General features: G+C 38.3%; 3 protein-coding genes across 10 annotated transcripts; 1 reads left to right on the top strand and 2 right to left on the bottom strand.

The window, feature by feature from the left end:
- Positions 1-7039: 7039 nt before the first annotated feature.
- LOC121745617 (bifunctional dethiobiotin synthetase/7,8-diamino-pelargonic acid aminotransferase, mitochondrial-like) lies at positions 7040-16001 on the bottom strand. Of its 3 annotated transcripts, none has more exons than XM_042139598.1 (14): positions 15192-16001; positions 14630-14800; positions 14218-14479; positions 13963-14037; positions 11785-11905; positions 10986-11134; positions 10005-10099; positions 9035-9150; positions 8782-8928; positions 8347-8480; positions 8140-8271; positions 7845-7979; positions 7571-7683; positions 7040-7454 (listed from the first exon to the last, which is right to left on the bottom strand). In XM_042139598.1, exons 1-14 carry the CDS (start codon positions 15932-15934, stop codon positions 7253-7255), a joined length of 2595 nt encoding a protein of 864 aa, XP_041995532.1. In that variant the 5' UTR covers positions 15935-16001; the 3' UTR covers positions 7040-7252. The 3 variants fall into 3 exon arrangements, with proteins under 3 accessions (XP_041995532.1, XP_041995531.1, XP_041995530.1); XM_042139597.1 differs by having other exon boundaries at positions 9050-9150; positions 13963-14067; XM_042139596.1 differs by having other exon boundaries at positions 13963-14067.
- A 3736-nt stretch (positions 16002-19737) lies between these two features.
- On the top strand, positions 19738-23191 carry LOC121743106 (U1 small nuclear ribonucleoprotein A-like). Its single transcript, XM_042136294.1, has 5 exons — positions 19738-19967; positions 20068-20240; positions 21212-21305; positions 22267-22355; positions 22618-23191. The coding sequence occupies exons 1-5, from the start codon at positions 19844-19846 to the stop codon at positions 22894-22896; spliced, it is 759 nt and encodes a 252-aa protein (XP_041992228.1). The 5' UTR covers positions 19738-19843; the 3' UTR covers positions 22897-23191.
- Positions 23192-23754: 563 nt separating this feature from the next.
- On the bottom strand, positions 23755-25457 carry LOC121743266 (mediator of RNA polymerase II transcription subunit 28-like). Of its 6 annotated transcripts, none has more exons than XM_042136517.1 (4): positions 25278-25457; positions 24554-24768; positions 24223-24335; positions 23755-24151 (listed from the first exon to the last, which is right to left on the bottom strand). In XM_042136517.1, the coding sequence occupies exons 2-4, from the start codon at positions 24729-24731 to the stop codon at positions 24017-24019; spliced, it is 426 nt and encodes a 141-aa protein (XP_041992451.1). In that variant the 5' UTR covers positions 24732-24768; positions 25278-25457; the 3' UTR covers positions 23755-24016. The 6 variants fall into 6 exon arrangements, with proteins under 6 accessions (XP_041992451.1, XP_041992447.1, XP_041992448.1 ...); XM_042136513.1 differs by having other exon boundaries at positions 24554-24775; XM_042136514.1 differs by having other exon boundaries at positions 24554-24786.
- Positions 25458-26169: the final 712 nt, after the last annotated feature.

Below are 26169 nucleotides of genomic sequence, written 5' to 3' on the forward strand. Positions count from 1 at the left end.
CGGTGGCTCGTGGTAGTCGCTGAGCTCTCCAGGTGGCCAGTAGGCATTCCGTCAGACGGAATACCGGCTAGAATTAGAGCGCTCGTGCGGTGGGTCGTAGTAGTCGCTGAGCACTCCAGGTTGTTCCCAGTCTGAACAAGAATATGGCTGCGGGCCGTACATATCTGGGCTGAAATACGATGACGACCCAGAGGTGTAAGGAGGTGTTCTAGGCCGCGACTGACTGTGGGGCGGATAGCGGTGGGTTTGCTGTGAGTACATCGGGTCTGGCGGGTGATGAGGCGGTGGCTCTGGCCGCGGAGGCGCACGAATCTCTCTGCGGGAATCGTCGCACGCCTGTTGTGCATACGTTGCTTTAGACGCAAGCAAGTTTGTCCTACGTCGTTCGATTTTGCCACAACGTGTTTCCAACCTAGACATAGCGACATCCAATTGATCGAATAGTTGTTCATAACGCCCCACTTCGGTGTAGTTGCGTAACATAATGACGTTGTACAGCGGCGGTGAAGCTCGAAAGTGGGAGGTGATCGTGCAGGTGGTGTGACTGAATTTTTTTTTGATATTGGTGATTTATTTGGAGAATATGGCGCGCCGCGCGTCCACAAGCGCTTCACGCGGCAACGATCAGCCGCGATATCCGCGGCGCGATTTCCAGGCGGCCGCCGAGGCGCCGCACGATGTGGCAGGAACAACCGCGATTTCCTCCATCGGGTTGGAGAAGATCTTGGCGCGATTTGACAGAATGGAACTCAGGCTGGAGAAGTTGGAAGCGTCGCGCATTCCCGAACCTGATCCCCCTATTTCTCAGACGAACTTGATGACGAGGGGTATCACTCCCCGCGCGACGCTTGGGCGGCAGACGACGATGTCCCCCGGCCTTTCATCCACGGACGACGCGACCGTGGTGGGGATATCCGTCATCGACGAGGCGCTGCCCGCGTATTACGTTGGCGCGACGACCGTTTTCCGCAGCAGAACGTTCATCGGGCGCCGTACCACGATCGCCCCGAGCCTCGGTACCGCACGTGCTGGGACAGGCCGCGGGACCGATATCTGGGGGATGTCGACACGAGTTTTCGGGGGTACCGCCACCCGACGTCTTGGGACTCACCCTTTCCTTGGCAAGATTGTGGTACCCACAGGACGGAGAGACCGAAAGAGCTTTCCATGAAGGCTCCTCACTTCGACGGACCAGGCGCGACGAATTGGATTTCGAGGGTCAATTATTATTTCGACCACCTGGGGATGGACGAGTTCGAACAACAACACTATGTGGACTTCTATTCCAGATCGAGGCACCCCACATTCCCAAGCCCCCGTACCCCCACACATCCACAGCTTGTTCTCGACCAGAAGCCACCACTGCAGCTCGTGCTTGACCAACAACCACAGCCAAGTCATCGCCTCGCAGCAGCGCCACCGGCCCCTGCTGGTGCATCGCCTGCGCCGCTGCACATGGATCAGCAACGATCGCCATCCTGCGGCCATCCTACGACTCACCTCCGTCAAGCTGAGGCCTGCCTCGAATTGCCCACTACTGTGAAGCAGCCCCTTCTCCAACGGCCGCACTCCTGCCTGCGGCCCCCGAGCCTTCACTCCGCTACGAAGCTTGTTTCTTGTGAAGAGAAATACTTGGGAATTGAGGGTGATTCAAAAGTGTTGAATCAAGTTGACTTGCGGCTCAATGAGAAGAAATTAGTAGATGCAGAAGTACGAGCTATAGAGGTGGATAAAATTGATGACGATAATGGTCTTCATGATTCAAGTACAATTGCAACATTTGATTTCAATAGTTGTCTCGCAAAGACATCTGTGAAGGGAGTCAATACAAATACATGGTCCCTCGTGTCTCCTTCAATACCAGAGAAGCTCCATAATCGGTACAACGATGAGCTACAGGATGCTAGCGAAGATACGGTTAATGGGTTGAAAGACAAGTCCATATACTCTCCTATGGGTGTGAAGAGGATGGGGGAACTTGATAACAAGCCATTTCATGTTACGATCATGAGGATGTTCATTGAGGATGTTTACATCGATTATTCAATAGTAGGTTATTGGAGATTGAAACAACGACCGTGCACGTTTACATTTGATCCAGGAGGAGACGCATCGCAAGCTTTTGCTTTCAACTCTCGTCTTTGGTTCGTGGTTCCCACCTTGAGGACAAGGTGGATTTTAACCGTGGGAGAGTTGATACGAGTATTCTATCGTATTAATTAGTTTAGATATATTAGGGATTTGTATATCTTTTCTTATATTTGTTTCGTGTTTCATAAGCTAGTATTCTAGTATTATAAATAGGGATAGGTTGTTATAATTTTAGTCATTCAATTAATATATGAAACTATCGTTATTTTGGCTCAATTGAGCAGCAAACAAGAAACATCTCCTAAGGCTGCCGACGAGAAAATCTCGCGCTCAACTGCCCCTTTTTGTCATCCAAGTCACGACCCAACGTTGGGCGCTCGACAACGACGACGAGTATTGGCCACCGGCCGTGTGCTTCGTGCGCTTCGAGGTCGAGCTCGAGCTGGACCGGACACCGCCGGCCCACATTTCCCCGTCTTTGACGACCTCCCAAACATCGACATGTTTGAATTGTTTGGCGGTGTCATCAAAATAAACTCGCAAAGCCGACCTCAGAATGTCGGCTCACGTGGCTCCGCTTTGGTAATGAGCCGCTTCACTATTGTAGATGGCGCAGATTTTTTTGACCTCTCTGTCGACTCGGTCAAAGTGAGCGCGGAACATCTTAAATGTGCGGCGGCGGGACCCCTTCGACTTAATCTCGTGATATGCCTCGGTGACCTTTTCCCAGAAGCACTTCCGGGATTGTTGATTCCCGGCGATGGGATCGTACGAGACGTTGATCCAGGCGTTGTACACAACCAGCGTTTCCTTGGGGCTGTACGGATGCCGACCTAGATCCTCATCCTCCTCCTTCTTCTCTACCATGGAGCTTCCACCGCCTCGGCCTCCTTTCGGAGTGGGTCCAACCGAATAATCCTCCCTAATCTGGGATAATCCATGCGAATACCTCGGGGCGGAGGGACGGACGTATGCATCCACATCAAAATGGGGTGGTTGGTACCCCCCGGCGTCGACGAACCGGAACCACCACCCAGGACATTGTACATGCCCTCAGTCGCCGAACGCGTTGATGTCAAACCCGCTAGAGCCGCCACCGCCAGAGTTTCCGTCGCCGGACATTTTGTGATGAGAGGTTATATGAAAATTGGAGAGGAAATGGAGATGATTTGGAAAGAATAGATGTGTATTTGTGTGTGAAATGAGGGTGAATTAGGAGTATTTATAGAGTAAAAAATAAAAATTAAAATTAAAAAAACGGTCGAAAAAACAGTAATATTGCCGTTTTTTGATTTATTATTATTATTTTAAATTTGAATTTAAAAAAATGATTTATTGCGTCAGCGTGACGATGCCCACTCGCGGGCCGGCGAGTGGGCGTCACGCATGGCGCCGGAGCGCGCTACGTCGCGAGGGCGCGTGGCGAGACGGCTCGCCATCGGTTTCAGTGGGACGGGACACTCGGCGGGCTAGGGACGAGACGGGATGCTGCAACGCGTCTCGCCGCCATCTCGATCCGGCATGACGGGTTACGAGCCACCCGTGTGACGCGTTGCGGGTGGCCTTAGTTCCATCCGTCCTTTATTACGTGTCCCTCTTTATCACGTTGTATATTTTAAAAAACATAAATAAAAGTTATTTTAAAAAGGGAGTACGAGAGTCCTATTTTTATATACTCAATTATTTGTATAATAAACTCTAACTAAAAATGAGGTAATATGATGCAGATGCATGGTCCATTCAAAAAATAGTAAAAATTCAAAAAACATTTAACGTGAAATGACATGAGACATTTCACATAAGAAAAATGGAACACATAAGATAAAAAATTTTTTAACAACATAAATTTTGACTATATAAAATATAGTGAAGCCCCTACTAACAAAAATTTATGCGTCCACCACTGTCTCTAGTTATGCATTTAAGTAGTAGTCGTCTGAATTACTACTTATTACTAATATATATAGATTTTTATACCCCCACTCTTTTTTTTCTCTTTATGTGGTTCATAAACAACAATCAATACTTCTTTTTATAGTTTGCACGCATTCATTATTTTCTCTTCCTATTGGTATTTATTAACGTTATCATATCATAAGTTATGTGAAGATTAATAAATATAAGTGACGTATAAGTAAAAAAGATTCCGAGTTCTAATGATTACGCTTCTCAATTAAATATAGTTCTCGTGATTAGCAAATTTGTTGTTTACAGGGACAAGTTAATAGCATAAAATATTATTACGATCTTATTCTTCACTTTAAATTAAGAGATGGAGTAGAAACCAAATTTTATACTGTGAATCAATTTTAGTATATTCGGAAAAAAATATTCCCAGCCTATGTTTATTTTAGAAAAACTATTGTTTGTGATATTTAGAAAAGTACTCCAAAATTGTGAATCAGACGAAATGACGCAACGTCTTTACCGTATTATCAATAGGACTTTATGTAATTATTTTTGAAAAAAAGTCTTAAACTAAAAATTCCAAAACTTTTAAAGAAATTTTAATTATGGTGTGAGATTGAGAATTTAACGATGAAACAATGAATCGCCTAGATTCTAAAACCTCGGACCATAACACATTTTTTTTTACAAAATTTGAGATTTTTAACAAATACTACACGTTTCTTTTCGGCGTGGACTTTAACAAAAAAAAATATTTTTATTATGTTAAATGGAGGGAGAGAAAGTAAGAGAATGAAATAGAGAATAAAAGAAAAAAGAATGGAGTAGAAAATGAAATGTGACTTAATTATTACTATATAGAAAAATAACTCAATTATGAAGGAACTTCTAAAAATTAAAAAATAACTCAACTTGGAACGGAGTACATTAGGCCATCCACATCTCTATCTCAATATCGTCTCATTCCTTAACTATTCATGCGTCTCACTGCACTTTTTACCTCATCTCTTAACTAAGAGACAGCACCTGCAACCCCCATCTCTTAACCATCTCATCCCTTAACTATTCATTCAATTTCATTTTTTATTTTTATTTTTAACAAATTCAATTAATAAAAACACACTTCATTAAATAAAAGAAAATTATAATTTAAAATCCTAAAAAATAAAAAAACACATAATTAAAATCTTAAAAAAAAATAAAAAAGACATAATTTAAAATACTAGAAATTAAAAATTGCACACTTAAATTATAAAAACTACTCCGTCGGCGAATTATCCCCCGAAGGCAGTGGCGGTGCACCCGTTTGAGGCGAAATACCAAGTTATCTTGCTAGATACGCAATGCCGGCAAAATGGGCTTGATATTGGTCAGGCGTCATGCGTGAAGTGTCAGCCATCGTGGCGGTGAAGTACATGGACATTAGGGAGGGCGGCAGCGTGCCTTGGGCGCCCGGCCGGCGAGTGGGCGTCACGCCTCGCGCCAGAGCTCGCCACGTGGCGCTAGCGCGTGGCGAGCTGGCTTGCCAGCTTCATCGAGGCGGAGGGACACGCGACGCAACGGGAGGGCTGCATCGCTATCTCGATGCTGGCTCGTCTCCCCCAGACGAATCCGAGCCCGCATCGAGATGGCGATGCGAATAATCTTATATATTCGGTCACAAATTAATGGAATACTTTTCTAATATAAAAAGCTTTTTAGTGAATTTGATTATTTTAAACGTTTTAGCTTTTATGCTACTCGTATTTTATGTGCAAGAGCTTTTTATCCACTTTTACAACTTTGAGTTTTTATAATCAGATCGGACTAAAAATCGAATGGATTTATTTTTACACTCCATATTTCAAGTAACAAGGAAATTGATTTACAGTATTTATTTATTCTTCAGTCACTTGGTCTTGGAGTTGCACGCGCTTATTTGATTGGACAAGGATGGAGTTTAACTTGCACGAGAGTAAAGTACTCCCCTCTATTCGAGAATAAAAGTCTCGTTTTTCCATTTCAGTCTGTCAGTAAATAGGAGTTCAGGTTCATCTTTTACTATAAATGATATGTAAGTCATACATTCCGCTAATTGTGCCACCTATTCTTTTTAACATTTCTTAAAATTAAAAAATTATGCAACTCTTAATCGCGGACGGAGGGAGTACTTCTTAGTGCTTTTACACTTATAATGGTGTAAGCACAATGTGCTCCTTCATCTACAACGCGACATACATACTGCACTCACTCAATGTAATGCTCATAACTCATACTCCAAGTCATACCTAAAGACTAAAGTGGTGATAGTTTTGCATGGTAATATATAAATCCATAAAATAGTTGCAGTAGAATTTAATTTAATTTAATTTAATTTAATTTAATTTAATTTAATTTAATTTAATTTAATTTAATTTAATTTAATTTAATTTAATTTAATTTAATTTAATTTAATTTAATTTTTCGTCCATCCGTTGTTATGTACATTCAAAGTGAAACGTTACACAATGAAGGACAAAAGTAGAACATTGTAGTATTGAGTAGGTAACTTAAATGTTATCTTTATAGAAAGTGGAAAGAGAAAAGTGAAAAATGTAGTATAGGAGTATTTTAACTAAATTTTCCAGGGTGTCTGTCAGTCTGTGCAGCAAACTACACACGGATTTACCTTTTTGAATCTGCGGCGCCGCTTCCCCAAACTTGCACCTCCCCCTCCATATAATAAGACATCCTTTTTAGCACCACAATAAAAAAATACTAGTAATATTTATAATTTCAATAAAGATTATATTGAGAGAAAACAAATAGAAAAGTGAAAAAAGAATAAAATATAAGAGACATAATATAAAAACAAATTCATTCAGGTGGACCGTCTAAAAAAGAATGTGAATTCAATTATACTGGGAAACAGGGAATATATACTCTTAACAACTTTATTTTATAGGATTATTAAAATTTAATGTGTTCCCAAAACAATCAATACTTATTGGAATAAAAAGTAATCAAAACAATCAACTTTATTTTCAACGACCCTAACTCTGAAATTATGATTGCTGGAGAGTGGAGTTGTAAATACTTTCAACTAATTAAGCTTCCAGGCAGTACATGAGTACAGTATTACTACTACTTAATCAAAACATTTTCCTAAATGCTACTTACTGATACATAAAACAAATTGGGACCTCGCAGATACAGGTCCAAAACAATGATTCTGGAAGTGAAAACATTGGTTGCCATGCTCTGTCATAAAAAAAACCTAAACAAACTAACAACCTCACGCTGAAGAGGCCTGATGATCTTCTTTTTGTTGGCCGAACTCGCGAATTCTAGAGTATACTTTGTCAAGGAGGTGGCGGCACGTGTCCCGAGGCGTACAAGGGCCGCACATGAGGTAGACAACATTACCCAGTGGCCGCATGTATATGCCGTCTGCTCGGAGCGTCTGCAGGAGCGAAGATGCATACGTTGAAGCATACCTGAAATCATGCACCCCACAAATTTCTTTTTTAAAACAGAGTTCGATAACTTTACAAGTTTCGAGACAAGTGGCTTAAATCTGCAGTGGAGTAGTGCACGCGAAGAGAGTAACTACCCGGCATTGGAGCCTTCGGCTTGAATTTCAATGGCGCAGAGCGTCCCCAGCGATACCACTCTATGAACAGCCGGAAGCAATGAGATACGCACCACTAGTTCCGCGTCCCACACCTGTGGATATCAGCAGAGGGAAAGCACTATCAGGGATGGAGTAGTCTAGAAATGCAGGTGAGTATGGTCCGGGTGTAAAATGTAAGAGAAAGTATCTCGGGTTGAAGCAAACAATCATGTACTGTATAATCAAAGTTTTAATGATGGAAACTGCTAGTTACCTCCTGAAGCAATCTTGACTCGGGTATCAGATTAATGTTCGTGTTACAGTCCTTAAACCATTGGATAGATTTAACTGCAGCCGCACACCCCATGGCATGTGCAGAATATGAATGCCCGTGCAGAAGTGCCTTGAGCTGAAATTAAAGGTAACATTTGGGAGTGTCCATTCAGTAACTAACCTATTTGTCAGTAACAATAGATTTATACAGAAGTAAAGTTTTCTTGCAACAGCTTCTGATGAATACCTAGGGAAAAAACCGACATATGTTTGTTGACCAGATGATGCATAATTACCTTAGAATCTCCAGTAAATGCTTCAAAGGTATCCTCACAAGCTAATGTAGCAGCCAAGGGTATGATGCCACCGGTCATCAGCTTTGCAAAACAGGAAATGTCCGGCTCGCAATAGAGCATTTCAGCTGCAGTCTGCAAGAATTGTTGACCCACTTGCATAAATGCTAACTGAAAGTAAGAATGTACAGAATAAGTTTGTCAACCGACCTCTCTTCCAAGGCGCCAGAATCCTGTGAAGACCTCATCAAATATCACTGGAATTTTTCGATGTTTGCATTCCATGACAAGTGTACGCTGATACAATGGATCAATCATTTGCATCCCACCGGCACCCTGTACAACTGTAATTTATTGTGTTTAAAAGCTTATGAATCTTGCTAACTTCTTACAAGATCAACAAGTAGGAGTGCACAATCAGAGAGGCTAGATTAACAGACTTCATATCAAAGGCGTACTAGTTTCCACATTCATGTTCTGACAGGAAATATTTTGTTATTTTGAAGAAAGAGATCATAATTTAAGTTCAAGCTTTAGGGAAAACTGCACCTTCATGTTGGTGCTTCAAAAAACTCTTTAAACGCTAAACAATTTTCAAGACCTCAAGCTCAAAGAAGATAAAGGAGCACAAAACTAGTCTCTTGCCTGGTTCAACTATCAGTGCTCCAATGTGGGAAAGCGCGTTACTATCTGAGAGCAATTCCAACTCTTGTAATATGGAGGAAGTGTAAAGGCTTGCAAGACCTGAACCATCTCGGCTTCTCTTGAAAATTTCATCACGAGAACTGAAAGCTACAAAAGAAAACAAGAATTACCTAGAAGAAGAATAAAATGGAAGAGAGAGAGAACTCTTATAAAATGAGTGATTGGTTATACAGCACTGAACTGCTTCACTTACACAGGCTTTCACAACCTGAAATCACTGACTGCATCTTCTGAGGGAGGGAAACTTTCCATGTGCCATTATACAGAGCAACTGTTGGTGGATCTAGAAAGAGACCCCTTCCAGTATACCTGACAAAAATCCGTGATCTACTATTAGAAAACAAAATTCGACATGATATGTACCGAATGGAAGCTACAGAATTCCAATGTGGATTGGAAAAAGATTAGGTAAAGCCAGTGTTGTTAGGGTCGCGGGGCGCACCGGGTCGATGAGGTGAAAATTTGGGTCGCGGGTCGACGAGTCGACGGGGTCGAGAGACCCACAAATCTATGCTAATTTTTTTGCCTTTTAATATTAAATAAAATAAATATATTGCTCTAATGTTTATAATATATCAAATAATATAAATGTAGACGCAATTCATGTGAATAGAGATAAAGTGGAAAATAGAAATGATCAAAATATCAAAACAGTTCATAAGTCATAACACAATAAATAATTGAAAACCATTGTCTGAAAATATCAAAACAAAGGAATATATGAAGGGTGGCAGCAAAAGATCTTTGAATTGTTTATTTGTTTAGGAGTGAAGAGGCCGAATTCTAAAGTGTAGAAAGTAGGTTTGAAAAGTTTGATGTGGTGCATGCATATATATAGAGAATCATGATTGAGATAGTCAGAAAACATGTGAGAGATTTGAGAAAATCAGAGATAGCATGTGTTTAGGGCGACCCAGGCGACCCAACGGCGACCCTGTATCTCGATCAACCCACCCATGTTGGGGCAGTGATGGTCTCGACCCAGGCGACCCGGGCGACCCGAGCGACCCGAACGACATTTTGACAACACTGGGTAAAGCAGAATAAGATTCGACAGGGGAAGGAGAGCCACGAAATTGGATTGAGAAGTATAGCAAACAAGAAAGAAACAACATGCACAGAAATAAAATACGATGTGCATGTTTACATTAAAAACACCATACCAGGGTTGCTGGAGAAAACCAGTATATGAGGAAGGAGCCTGGGCTTCCATAGCACCTAGAGTATCACCATGATACGATCCTTTAAGAGCTAAAACCTAATTCATTGGAAACATAAAGTTCAGATTATGCTTCCAAATGCAGGTCAGTAGAAATTATTCAACTGAAATTAGTAATGTCAATGTATGTTTCATTTCATTAAGCACATAACCCAACCACAAAGCATCTCGAGGAATTGCTGATGATTAACTCACACAAAAGGAAGCTGGACACTGAACTCACTCACCACCAAATGGGAAGAACAAAAATAAACATTAAACACAACTATGTAAAAACATACACACTTGGTCATAAAATGATTTTCGGTAGAGAGAAAGAGAGATAACTAGATCGGATTGAGCAACATATACTTCCTCTGTCCCACAAGAGTGTGCTCATTCAATTATTAGAAACTATCCCCACACCCCTTCTTTTAAGAACAAGTGGGACCCTTTCCCACTCAAAATCAACACTAACCAACTTTATTAAACTCATTGTTATCAATCTCGTATGGCGGCTTATGGCGGTTCGCCTAAAAACCGCCACATGGATATGGCGTATTAGTATGGCGGATATGGCGGTCAATAATTAAATAAATAAAATAATACTTATTATTTATACATAATTCAAAAATTGGAAAATAACAAAAATATAACATCTAAAACTCTTAAAACAATTAATAAAGCATAAAATACAGCTCTAACATCCATGTTTCTTGCATAATGCCTCATTCTTAAATGCAGTACACACGCAATGTTGTCAAATGGCGGATATGGCGGTGCTATGGCAGCGCCATGTTGCTATGGCATTTCCACCACAGAACGCCATGCCATAGCGCCATGGCGCCGCCATATCCGCTATTTGATAACATTGATTAAACTCATGGCCATAAAGAGTGAGCATACTCTTATGGATGGAGGAAGTATTACTAGTGGTTGGACTCACCTTGAGATCCATGCAATTTCCATTTTCATCAGAGCTCACATTGTCCGAGAGCATTTCATGATTGGACAAGAACTTGCGAAATGCCATTTTGAGAGCAATTTCTACTGCTGTAGACCCATTGTCAGAGTAGTACACTCGGGATGCCCATCCTGAGGTCATGACTGTAAGTTAGCACAGAGGAACATGCAATTTCTAGAGAAGAACCACACGTCAAAGCACAAAATCATCACATATGCCACCACATAGAAAATTCAGACGTTATGATTTATGAACAAGAATGAAGCATCACAGAGTCCTTGGAAGTATCAAATCATGGAAGTAAATGGTATTACGGTATAGCTCATTATCAAAATTCATACATTAACTTCCAAAATCAAGCAGTCCAACTCCAAATACACGAGTAAAAGCATTTATATTTCTAGAGCTATGAAGTGTGAAAGAGAGGCAAATCATTGTCCTCTATATTTCAACATGAGCAATTGACACCAAATTCCCTATCACCAGTGGAATTCAGAATTGAACTTAAACACACAATACAAGATGGTACAAATGTTCAAAATATTTTAAAAAAAATAAGCAAAGTAATTTTCTTTGACAGTTATCCTTATATTTAGATGTGCAAAATCTTAAAATGCCACCCCCACCCCCCACCAAAAAAAAGAGCTCCATAGCAGAAGAATGTTGTGAAAGTATGCATCATTAAGTACTGGTTACATGCAAACATATTACTTACTAAACAAACAGCCTCTCTGTGCGCAAACCCAAAATATACAAGAAAAACAACAATATGTGCACTTGCCTTTTCCTACGCCTTCAAGCAAAAGCTCAGCTAATTTGAGGGCTGGCTCATATACATTCTCTGGAAACATTACATGCCCATACCTTGCAGCAGTGTAGCCCATATCTTTAGCAAGTTCAATCTGTAATCGCCTAAAAACAGGGGGTAATACAGCTGAAGATCCAACAAAAATATGCCACAATTTTTACTGATTCAAAAATAAATTATATTTACTGTTTACCACCTATTTGCCACAATTTCCTTCTTGGTCCATCCACAAAAAAATTACCACATCCATTAATAGTAATGTACATCTGATCTGAGCTTTCAACCTTTTTTTTCCATTATTTACAAAATACTTATGCCATTGTTGGGCACACCACAAAACTCACTCATAACACAATCTACATTCTACCTAGGGGACCCCTTGTTCCACTCAGAACACTTTCTATCAATTAAGTCAACCAAACTATTAGAAATCGTGCCAGTCAAAAGGTGCACACAGGTGGTGAATGGAGGGAATATAATTTTATCCAGTGTTGTCAAAATGTCGTTCGGGTCGCTTGGGTCGCCCGGGTCGCCTGGGTCGAGACCATCACCGCCCCAACATGGGTGGGTTGATCGAGATACAGGGTCGCCGTTGGGTCGAGTGAGTCGCCTGGGTCGCCCTAAACACATGTTATCACTGATTTTCTCAAATCTCTCCCATGTTTTCTGTCTCTCTCAATCACAATTCTCTATATATATGCATGCACCACATCAAACTTTTCAAACCTACTTTCTACACTTTAGAATTCGGCCTCTTCACTCCTAAACAAATAAACAATTCAAAGATCTTTTGCTGCCACCCTTTATATATTCCTTTGTTTTGATATTTTCAGACAATGGTTACAATTATTTATTGTGTTATGACTTATGAATTGTTTTGATATTTTGATCATTTCTATTTTCCATTTTATCTCTATTCACATGAATTGCGTCTACATTTATATTATTTGATGTATTATAAACATTAGAGCAATATATTTATTTTATTTAATATTAAAAGGCAAAAAAATTAACCTAGCTTTGTGGGTCTCTCGACCCCGTCGACTCATCGACCCGCGACCCGAATTTTCACCTCATCGACCCGGTGCGCCCCGCGACCCTAACAACACTGATTTTATCTAAGATCTTCAGAAGAGGACCTATGCTCTCATGACACAAGAGTTTCAAGACTACAATCAGCAATGTGAGATAAGCTAAATGGAGTACTTTTAATTGTTTGATAGTAGAATGCACATTGCACAAGAGTTTCAAGATCAGTATTTTTTGTTATCTTCAAATCAATATGATACAAAAATGTCTCCTAGATTTGGATGGACAAATGTGACACCAAATGTCAAGCCAAAAATAAGTCAGCATGAGCACTAACAATTCTCAGCATGATCACTGGATCTCAGATGTCAAAAGCATGGCACAGCCAAAACATTTTTCAAGGTTCATGTCCAGAGGCATCTTTTATTCATATATTACATCATAACCATCAGTGTTGTTAGGGTCGCGGGGCGCACCGGGTCGATGAGGTGAAAATTCGGGTCGCGGGTCGACGAGTCGACGGGGTCGAGAGACCCACAAAGCTAGGTTAATTTTTTTGCCTTTTAATATTAAATAAAATAAATATATTGCTCTAATGTTTATAATACATCAAATAATATAAATGTAGACGCAATTCATGTGAATAGAGATAAAATGGAAAATAGAAATGATCAAAATATCAAAACACTTCATAAGTCATAACACAATAAATAATTGAAACCATTGTCTGAAAATATCAAAACAAAGGAATATATAAAGGGTGGCAGCAAAAGATCTTTGAATTGTTTATTTGTTTAGGAGTGAAGAGGCCGAATTCTAAAGTGTAGAAAGTAGGTTTGAAAAGTTTGATGTGGTGCATGCATATATATAGAGAATTGTGATTGAGAGAGACAGAAACATGGGAGAGATTTGAGAAAATAAGTGATAACATGTGTTTAGGGCGACCCAGGCGACTCACTCGACCCAGGCGACCCAGCGGCGACCCTGTATCTCGATCAACCCACCCATGTTGGGGCGGTGATGGTCTCGACCCAGGCGACCCGGGCGACCCAAGTGACCCGAACGACATTTTGACAACACTGATAACCATTAATGGTGAGATACAAGAAATAGAAAACTGACCTGCAAGTTAGCATCAGGACCCTGTGTCCACCAACTTGCACAAGCATCAAATTGTTCAGAAATCATATCAGAACTCTGAAACAAATCCATGTGAGCAAAGTAAGCCTGGTCAGCAATTGTAATATTTAACGTGTGAATACAATGCATTAAGAATGTCTTCATTGTGATACACATGAAAGTTAAAGGACATCCTTTGTAAAACTAAATAACGTTAATTCTAACGAAAGACTATACTAATAGAATGAAAATACCAACCTTGAGAACAGCAAAGTTCTCTCCACTGCGTGAATCAATGACAGTAACTTTTTCCTCAGATACAAGCTTGTGCTGGGTGAATGGCCACCAGAAGGCATCACATGATTTCTTTGGCATTTCATGCAATCTCTTGGTCCTCTCCTGAAAAGTTGAGAGCATTATCTCCTTGAGAGAAGTGAAGACTGTCTTAGATTTGTTGAACCAGGAGATCAGATCATCTGACATGTCTTTTGGAATAGATGGAAGCACTAGTACGGGCACCCTAAGAAAGGCAAAGAATGCTTTTTAGAATGCAAATCAAGACATAATTTTAACATGGACAACAAGAACTTATTGCATGCAAGTTTACATACAACTTCTCATTGACTAAGTAGAACATTTTAAAGAACAAAAATGAGCAGAAGTTCATTACCGGTTTCGGAAATATGATAATAATGGAACCTCATTCATGAGGCCATGATCTTCAAAAACAACGGCAGCAATGTCATATCCTCGAAGTGTTAGACTTTCATAAGCAGATATAGTTCCTGAAATACCACCTAATCGTCCATCCCCAACTAGAATGCCGGGAAGGCGGAAAGGGCTGCTTCAACAAGCAAGAAAAACCAGCGTACAAAACAGAGTAAGATATCTCCATATGTTATTCTCATACAGTTATCCAAAACAAATATCCTAATTGTGCACTTATATAAGGACATTTCACCTCCATAAAAGTTTTCCATCACGCCTTCAACTAATACCTTAAAGTGGTTGATTCTAAGATTTTTCGACATAATATGGCACCTTGTTGGCATCTCTGATGAAAAGTGACTGAATTTGTAGATAAAAATATAAGCAATGCATTCCTTAAGCATATTAACAATTCAAGTTCACTTTCAAAAACCTAACAGTGTCTTCCATCATACCGTCGACATCCACTAAAACAATGTGATTCAATCGCATGCTAACAGTAAGCAGATAAAATCAACACGCACCGATATAGGTCACACTGAAGAGATCCAGACGGTCCAGGACTGGCCACGCCACCAGCAGTCTCAATCACACTCATAACTTCAACCTCTTCTGTAGTTTCCACAGTATCAGTTTCTAAGCATCTTCTCAACAAATCCAAAACCTCGGAATCAGACACCATTGCACCTTCCCTCTCCGCAGCTAAATGAGGCGAAACCGCCTCTTTCCAGGCATGGAGCGTCTTACAAATGGCCTCCGACACTGGAAAATGCTCTACTCCATTGCTCTCAGTCCCCTGCAATTTCCTCTCCTCATACCAATGCAAATTCTTCAATCCAAAACCAACCTCAACACCATCATCCACGGAACCGTTCCCTAGAACTTCATTCGCGGCTGGCAACGAGGCTCTGAAAACGGAATTGGAAGCGAAAACCGAAAACGGCAGTGATTTGGAAGCATACAATTGGCAGAATTTTCTGTAGAGGAAGGCTGAGTCGGAATCATGAGGAAAGCCGGTCTGAATTGGCTTGAGATAGACGAAGCGCCGCTTGGGAAATGGCGGTGAGGGGGAGGGGGAGAGGAAGGAGATGGAGAGGCCGGCGGAGACGAGGGTTTTGCCGAGGGAAGTGTTGGAAGCCCAAATGGTGTAAATTGGGTGAGAGAGAGGATAGTCAATTGCGGAGTGGAGGCAGCGGCGGCGGAAATGGGAGTGCTTGAGTGAATTGCGGCGGAGTGCAGCGGCGACGATGACTGTGTAGGGTGCCATTGAACTCCGCCTGAGTGAGTGAAGCAGCTGTCAAGGGTTTAACCGTTTCAGTACTTTTTCAATCTTAGGTTTGTGACTATGATTGCTCCATAATTCAACACGTGGTATAATTGTAATTCAATAAAATTAGGTTTCAATCAAAAGTCGAATGCATTGTCAAACATTAATTTGCCATAAATACAGGACAGTATATTTTGTAAATTCGCTACTTACGGTTAATTTTCTTCCAACAAGACAAAATTTACTTAGAAAAATTTTATAAAATTATAATTATTTTGTCCTAAAACACGTGGTATAATTGTAATTCAATAAAATTAGGTTTCAATCAAAAGTCGAATGCATTGTCAAACATTAATTTGCCATAAATACAGGACAGTATATTTTGTAAATTCGCTACTTACGGTTAATTTTCTTCCAACAAGACAAAATTTACTTAGAAAAATTTTATAAAATTATAATTATTTTGTCCTAAAACACTTGTTCTTGGAAGGGCTTGAACTCATGACCTCCACTCCAATTAACAAGAGCACCACTCCACCACAAACCCCACATGGAAAAATAAGAACATTAAACAATGTTATACATAGAATATTAATATTTTCATTTAAACCAACTAATAATTCATTTATTTTATATTTTTATGTAATTATTTATTATGATACATATAATTATCATCCTCTAAATTTTATCTATACTTTCCTAGTTACTATACTCCCTCGGTCTCATGTTACTTGCACTGTTTCTTTTCGGCTCGTCACAAACTCCTTACACTATTTATAGTTTAAGTTAGAATTAATGCATTCGATTAATATGTTAGTTTAAGCTAAGAGCTCATTTATTAAGTGATGTCTCAATACACTTAAAATTCTAATTTAATTACACTCAAAAATCAATTCCAAATTTACGGCCTAAAATAAAAAATGCGAACAACATGGGGACGGAGGGAGTAAGATTCGATTTTTTTAATATATTTATTTATTATAGTTTATTATTTACTAAATATATATTTTTATAGCATATATTTATTATTTACTAAATATATATTCTATGAAAATTGGCAAAGGCCGCCGGTCATGAGGTCTTTGACAATTGGCACCATTATTATATCGGCTAACTAATTGTATGTATTATAAAAATACTAGCAAATTCATAAAATTATAATTGAGAGGTTGGACATTAGGGCACCCGCAACGCGTCACGCGGGTGTCCTGCGTTCCGTCACGGAGGAATGGGACGGCGGCGAGACGCGTTGCAGCGCTCCGTCCCGTCCCCAGCCCGTCGCCATCCCGTCCGGCGTTCCGTCCCTCCGAGACGCGTAATGTGACGTCTTGCCACGCGCCGAGGCGACGTGGCGAGCTCCCAGGCCATGCGTGACGCCCACTCGCTGGCCTGCGAGTGGGATTCGTCACGCTGACGCAATAATTCATTTTTTTAAAAAAAATTCAAATTTAAATATAAAAAATTAAAATCCAAATGGTAATGTTACCGTTTTATAGCCGTTTTTCAAATTTTTTTTATTTTTTATTTATTTTTGTACTCTATAAATACTCTTATTTCATACTCATTTCATACACAAACACACATCTATTCCTCTCAAATCCTCTCTATTTCCACTCCAATTTTCATCTCAAACCAACTATGTTTTTCTTCTCCCAAATTTAATCAAACTAATGGATCATTTTGAGCAAATGCGTCAAATAATGGAACAATCACTTGAAGAAGATCGACGTCGGGAAGCCGCGCCGCACCAACCACGCTCCCGGACGTACATCCATTATGTAGTTTTAATTTTTTAGGATTTTTATTTATGTTTTTAAATTTTTTACGAATTTTATGTTGTAATGTTATTTTATTATTAATGAAGTGTGTTTTTTATTAATTGAATTTGTTGGAAAAAAAATAAAAAAAATGAAATCGAATGAATAGTAATTTAAGGGACGGTTAAGGGACGGAGGGTTGCAGGTTCCGTCCCTTAGTTAAGGGATGGAGTAAAAAAGTACAGTGGGGCCCGCAAATAGTGTTTTAAGGGACGGTATAGTGACAGCGTTGTGGATGACCTTATGAAGTAAAATGTTGCCGACATCTAAAGTTAGAGGTGACACATCAACGATTGTTGGCAAGGGTTGAGGCAGAGTTGCCACAACATGAGATTTGTAGCAACCAATGTTTTAAAAATCGGACCGGCAAGCGAACCGGCGTCGTTACTGGTTCACTGGTCGAACCATTGGTTGAACCGGAATATTATATATATATATATATATATCTATTTAGTAGTAAATAATAAATTTTAATTAAATATTTTATTAATAAATATTATAGTGTTATACATTTAATAGTATTATTATAGAAAACAAGTCTTGTACTAGTATATTAGAATATTTAATGACGTTAAGTTTAAATACAATAATAAATTATAATACACAATATTAAAAACTAGTATTAAACTCTATGTATAATTATAAACTCCTATATTGTAAAATATTAGTGATTGTAAAAGTATAATTAAAATATATGAAATATATTATAATTAACAATTTCTTAAAAGAATATAAAATTAAAATGAGTTATTAGTTTCGGTGAAAAAGAATTTCAGATTTAATGTATATGATAATTAATGTTCATAATATTTTAAAATGACCATGTGGTAGAGTGGTAAAGGAGTATGTATTTAGAGATGAGGTATAGGTGTCAAATTTAATGTACTATTTCGACCTTTTGTGAATTGACCATGTGTTATGTGACTATGTCGACTCCCAACCTACTTATATTTGTCGCGGACAAAAAATGGTCCCATCACAACTATGTAAATACTACTCCATCTCTTTTTAATTGCTCGAGATGGTTCTTAATTTGTGTTGATTTGAAGGAAATGCTCAAGCATCAATTATAGTGTGACTTAGGAAATATAATAAATAGGCAAATTTAATTTATGTGCCCCGCACAACAAACCGTTTACGGGGAGTGATCAATTGATAACTTAAAATTTAATTGCTAACAACAACTAATTTAAAACTATACGATATGTAGAGATCTAGTGATCTATAAATTATCATGTGTAATTTCGTTTTATTATTATTTAAATTTAAAAAGATTAGAAAAACTATCCAAATCAGAGTTTTAGATCAAAATGTCAATATAATGTATTAAACATATCAATAAGATTAATTGAATATGTCAACATAATTTAGCCATTTTATATGTATTATATTGACATATTATGATAGCTATATTGATATAAAACTGTTACTTGAAAAATACGAAAATTAAAAAAAATTCAAATTTTGACATCGGAACACATGCAAGTGAGATCTTATTAGAATACTTATAAAATTATCTTTAAATTTGATATATGTAAAAAAATGATTTAAATTGAGATAATTATACTCATTTAAAGTTTTGAGATATTTTTTAAAAGTAGTTATAACTAACTTTTTCTTAATTGACTTTTTCTTTTTTCCTGTATTGATATCCATGACTATATGATATTATGCCTTAATTTAATGATCCAATGCATATCATTTAATTGTAGTTAGTAATTTAAAAATGAGTTAACAAACTGTAAATAATTGTTATGTGATTTTGATGCAACTTTGATGAACGAAAGCCCAATTAAATACAGAAAAAAAGAAGAAAATACCTTATTAAATGGAGCTCAACGAATTAAGTCAGGGATTCATTACAAATTTTATTTGCTTAAATAGCCTTGAAACTTATGGCTGTAAATTTAAAAGTGAATAATAATTTGGTGAACGAAAGCCCAATTAATAAGCCCACAAAAAAACTAAAACCCCGAATTCTAAACCCCAATTTCATCTGCAACTCTCAGCTCGAAACTTCATTTTCGAAATCCACCGTTGCCGGCGTGAAATTCCCGGTTTCCGGAGAAGAGATAGCAAGCCAGCAGTGTCCATGGAGGAGGCGCCACCAGCCCCCGCTCCTACTCCCCCTCCCCCTCCCCCTCCAGCCGGATCGGAAACAGCTACGAATCAGACGATTTACATTAACAATCTCAACGAGAAAATTAAGCTCGACGGTATTGTATCCGATGGCTCTATTGAGAATTTCGCATTTTGATGAGTTTCTGTGTTGTTTGGTGGACTCATCCTCGTTTCTTCTAAAACTTATGGTGATAGAATTGAAGAAATCGCTGCACGCGGTGTTTTCGCAGTTCGGGAAAATACTAGAGGTTTTGGCGTTCAAAACCCTAAAGCATAAGGGGCAAGCATGGGTTATTTTTGACGAGGTCTCTTCCGCCTCCAATGCGCTTCGTCAAATGCAGGGGTTTCCGTTCTACGACAAGCCAATGGTATAGATTTTCGTTGTTCTGAGGTTCATTCTTTCTCGTGGTTTTGTTGTTGCATTTTCATTCTGGAGTCCCACCTTATTCGTGGTATGAAGTTAAAGTTACCTGAATTTAGTTTATGGACTGTAGAATTATGTTTCGTTACCATGTCTTTCTTCATTCATTAATGTGTTGGAATTCATATGCTGTTTTACTTCTGTACTGTAAGTATTCTTCTGGGATTTTGTTATTTATGACTTTGTGGTCGAGTATGCGTGTAGATGGGTAAGGTCCATCGTGTAGGCGAAGTTTCAGAGCCACTAGAGCAAGAAAGAGAACCAATTAGATAAAATCTATATGTGCATAATAATGGTGGATGATTAGATGTGAGATTTTAGTTATCCATTGCGAATTGTTTCTATCACAGTGTTATAAGTAGATTGTATGAATTAGAACAGAATATGTTGAAAGATTCTTAGGATGTATTGTATGGTCGTGGAAGCACATGTTGGAGAAGCAATGACATCCAAGTTTTGTGTTATTTTGGTGTTACATACAAGCCCCACTTCAATAAGTGATTACTTTATAAATAAGTTGGTATCCGAGATAATTGTAGGAACTATGTTTAACAACAAGATTTTTTGCAAGTAAAAATTTTCAATATAGACTACTGTAACAAACGCCCTTGGAAGTATAATTTTTCAATATCTTGTTTTGTACATGTTATTTTATGAAATCGGTTATATTAAGTATATTTTGGCTTATCACATCCTGGTGAGGTTAAAGACTTTAGCAGACAGAGACATTCGTTTCTCCACTCATTATTTTCTCGCTAGATTGGGTTTGTAAAAACATTAATGTTTGTGCTGACAATGTTATCTTCGCCTATTTCTGACTCATTGCATACTACTTTCCACTATTATGGTAATATTTTGATTAGTACAGCAGTCCTCAAGTTTGACTTTGAAATTGTGTACACTTTTTACTTATCTCAGCGGATACAATATGCGAAGTCAAAATCTGATGTCATAGCAAAGGCAGATGGCACTTTTGTCCCTCGAGAAAAAAGAAAGAAGCATGATGACAGAGGTAAGTAATCTTCTTATGTTGCATTAAGTATTAACATATTAAAAGAGGGAGCACGAGCTTCTTTTGAAGAACGGCTATCTAAAATGAATGTCTGATAATGCCTTCTGTTATACTCTTACTCCTCCGTCTCTACCTACGTGGCTCAGAGTCTAGTTTGGGTTGTCCCATTTATAATGGCTCAAAGCCAATAAAGTGCCTTAAAATGTTTTAAAAGTGGAGTCCCTTTACTTTATTGCCGTAAAACTACATTTCTTAATAAGTGTACTGAAAATCTTTGAGCCATGTAGTAGGATGGAGGGAGTATATATTTTGACTGAGTAGGTTAATCGTTACCTTCTTTGCTGGCATGGTTTTAGCCTGATTATTTTGAGTGTTCACTTTTAAAAGACTATGATCCGTGCATATTAATGAAAAGTTTATTGGTTTCAATTATTAAAGGTTTCTCTTGCACTTAATACACTTGGCGATGAGTGTTAGACTAGCCAACCACACCAAGCTATGAAACTTTGCAGTGGCAAAATTTGTAATAACTTATCAGAGTTTATTGAAGTGAATCCAGATAAAGTACTATTTGGCACTCTAACTAGAGCATCTGCAGAAGATGTGTCATGCATTGATGTACATGATCGAACTATTAGTCAATAGACTAACCGTTAGCAGAACTCGAGTAAATTTGGCAGTAGATAGTAATCATGAGGCCTCATGTAATTTTACTAAACTAAAGTTTTCTGTTTTAGTAAATGCTACATGAGTGATAAACAGAGGTATAAGTTAGATGAATATTTGGCATTGAAAAAAGATAGCAATCATGAGATGTCTATATGCTTGATCTCTTCAATGGACTACATTAAGCAGTCAGCATGTTCCAAATTTATACGGTACACTTGGTTTTTGTTTTAGGTATACCTTCATATTTACTACACTCACTATTCTTCTCTGGTCTTTGTTGCTTCTATTACAGGAAGAAAGAAGAAGGATCAGCATGATGCGAACCAAGCAGCAGCAGTGCTAAATCCCGCATATGCTGGTGCTTATGGTGCAGCCCCTCCTGTGAGTGTTCAGTCAAGGGCTACTCATTCTTTATTTTGAAGATTCTTATCACTTTACGTCTATTGAAATTCATGTGGCCAAAAATTATTTTTCACAATCTTTGCCATGGGCTGGCCAATCTTACTAATTTCTGTTTTCGTGCATCACTCTCTCTGTTGATCTTCGTTTGCCTTTAATTTCTGGAAAAATGCTGTTCCGAGTTCCTGTCATCTTCCCAATTTTTTTGTTTAGCTTCTAAATCATTCTTCTTTTCGCGATGCAGTTATCCCAGATCCCATTTAGAGCTGCCCCAGAGGGTCCTGCCCCTCCAAATAGCATCTTGTTCATTCAAAATCTTCCCCACCAAACAACTTCAGTGATGCTGCAAATGCTCTTCAGTCAGTGTCCTGGGTTTAAGGAAGTTAGGATGATCGAAGCTAAACCTGGAATTGCTTTCGTAGAATATGAAAATGAGATGCAGGCAACAGTTGCAATGCAGGGGCTTCAGGGATTTAAAATAACTGATGACCATCCTATGTTGGTTAGCTATGCAAAGAAATAGATGAAGCCGTCGGGGATCGGTCTGTTTCACTCAGATTGAGCCAGGCTCTCCATGTAGCTTCTTGAGGATTGACCAATTGTCGGTATTCTAGTGACAGTTGTTCAATCCACGTTTTGTTGTATTGTGATATCATTTTCTATATTCATTGGATCCTGCTACAACCTGAATTATATAAGGCTCCGTTCGGTATCATGGAATTGGGGCTGTCGAATTGGAATTGGAGCCTTCAATTCCAATTCCGATGTTAGGTACCGCAAATTATCTGAATTTGAAATTGAATTATAATTTCAATTCATCTCAATTCCATAATTTGAATTCCATATCAAAATTAAAAAATTGGAATTTTAAATAGTTAAATTTGGTGACTTTCACACACTAAATAGAGCACCGACGACAGACACTACATAAACAGGGCACACACTACCACACACAGTCACAAACACATTTACATAATTACACTTCCACAAGTTACACACACACATACACGCAATTACACCCACACAGTCACACACAATTACACAGTGTCACACACACACACGTTAATACACATACATACATGCAGTTACACACACATACTCATACACAGTGTGCCTAATTTCTATAAATTAAGTTTTCTATCAATTTTACAAAACAAAGTATTTGCAATTGAATTATAATTAAATTATGTTAAATTCAATGCCGTAGAATCCTAATTCCAGTTCCGTGTACTGAGCGGACCCTAACTGATTACTATAGATACAATTATAGTGTCGTAAACAACTTTCTCGTTTAAGGACTTGTACAGGTTTGAATGTTTGATGCAAATACATCCATAACAAGTCGTTACCTCATATACACATTTCAACGTAAAACCGTAAATACCTTAATATGCATTTTTTATTCATATACACAAAGACATGCCTTTAAAAATTTTTTAGCAAAAAACTGTTTATAGGAGTGCACGAGTCCACTGTTTCTTGGCCATCTCAAATTCCTAATACATGGGTAATTTGCAAAAGCAAATGAATAAATAACAAAATACCTTGCCTACATAGATAGTCCTGGATACTGATTCAACTAATATAGCAGAGTATGGAAAATACGATGTGTGACAGTTGACATAAAATACATCGTCATCCTATTATACTCTTTCTAACTCAACGTTGTGTTTATGTAGTTGTTCTTTCAACTCAGTCGTCCATCCATCAATCACTTTTTCTTGCTTCTTGATAACCTCATTCATTACCTTCACCTCTTCTTCCATCATAGCAATCTCCTGAAATGAATACGGGCTATTAGATGCACAACTATCAGCACCATAGAGAAATTAGCATTGTGTACGTTTACCTTCTGAAGGGTTTCTGCTCTGGTAGGTCGATCCTCTCGTTGCAAACCAATGAAATAGAGCTGAAGCTTTTTGGCTGCCTCCATGAAGTCTCTAGCATGCCTTTCAACATCAACTAAAACAAATAGACGAAACATTACTTTTTCTATGAATAGCAATGTATAAAGAGGTAACCAAGACTTTCAGCTTAATTCAAAGGTCAGCAAATATCTAGAATCAAAACAAGATGTGAGAAGTTTTCGTTTGATTAGAGACGACCTTCATTATCGAAAGACATCCATCCATATTCAGGATTGGAACCGTTCATGATGAATAGGAATTATTGTTACTCACTTTGGTGAGAAGGATGGGGAGAACGGTCAATTGCTTGAAGTTCTCTAGCAGGCAAGCAAGGCAACAGAGCAGCCTCCAAGGCCATCACATGGGAGATCATGTCTTCATTTGGAGGAGGAGTAGACTGCAATTGTGGATCAGTCCCGTGCTGAGGTTCGAATGGCGGCCTTTCAGCCATATCAACCCTTAAAGATTAGATTACCCTTCCAAACAGGCTGAAAACAGAAGGCAGCCTATATTAAAAATTAAATTTTAGGATGAACACAATGCAATTGCTAGCTAGAGTGCGACTGTCGCCGCTATTCCTTCTTTTAAGATCAAAGTGGTTTTAATTTGGATTTGCCAAACTGGGAGGTTCTAATTCTATCGCAGACCAGCTTAACCTTAATTACGCAATAATCTCTGGGACATCATCAGACTAATGCGATATACCCCAAACAAGAAACAAAATGATCGCAGACAATTCAACAAACACCTGGTGTGAGGTACCAAAATTTTGATAGAACAATTACAAATTTGAAAAGAGGAAACTGAAACCCCAGAGCAAAAACGCACAAATACGGAATCCTAGCATGTCAAGGAACTGTCAATTTCAGTGGAGGAATATCGTAAATATGCTGATATTTTTGATTAAAAGTACACTTGGAAATCCGCCTCCAACATTTGCATACATATAGATGCGTGTGTATATGAAAGTTAAGAAGTTTCAAAATCACATACCTACCTAATTAATATCTCCGAAATCCCTCCGGCCACATGTATTTGCGTGAGGAGAGAGGGAAAGAGAAAGAGGCAGCTTCTTCTGAAGTAGAGCGCAGAAGCTTTTAGCTCTATTGGCTCCAGATCGTGTGAGGCAGCTTCTGAGCGTAGTTCAAATCCGATTGTTGAATTAACATAGATTAGTGTTGCTAATTGAATTCTGACCAATTTAATTTGAGGTCTAATTAAAATTAAAATATTTATTTTTTGGCATAAGAATTTATTTAAGAGAATAAAATAAAAGATATAGAAAAATAGATACAGTACAATATTAGGAAATGTTTCATTTTTAACAAAAAAAAATTCAAAAAGAAAAATGTTTCATTTTTAATTTGTAACCATATAGCTTTTCAATTTTAGTTTTATCGGACTCAATAATCATTATGACGAATCATAGCATCATTTCTCTCTACTACGAAAGTTTTAGACTAATTTTGTATGGCAAGAAAAACAACCAAGCATCATTAACTTACACCATTTTAACATGAGTTCTCAAAATTTGATCATTATGACGAATCATAGCAACGTCATTTCTCTCTACTACGAAAGTTTAGACTAGTTTTGTATGGCAAGAAAAACAACCAAGCATCATTAACTTACACAATTTTAACATGAGTTCTCAAAATTTGATCATTATGATGAATCATAGCATCATTTCTCTCTACTACGAAAGTTTTAGACTAATTTTGTATGGCAAGAAAAACAACCAAGCATCATTAACTTACACAATTTTAACACGAGTTCTCAAAATTTGATCATTATGACAAATCATAGCATCATTTCTCTCTACTACGAAAGTTTTAGACTAATTTTGTATGGCAAGAAAAACAACCAAGCACCATTAACTTACACCATTT

Source organism: Salvia splendens, chromosome 8, assembly GCF_004379255.2.
Source record: "Salvia splendens isolate huo1 chromosome 8, SspV2, whole genome shotgun sequence".
Taxonomy (NCBI): Eukaryota; Viridiplantae; Streptophyta; class Magnoliopsida; order Lamiales; family Lamiaceae; genus Salvia; species Salvia splendens.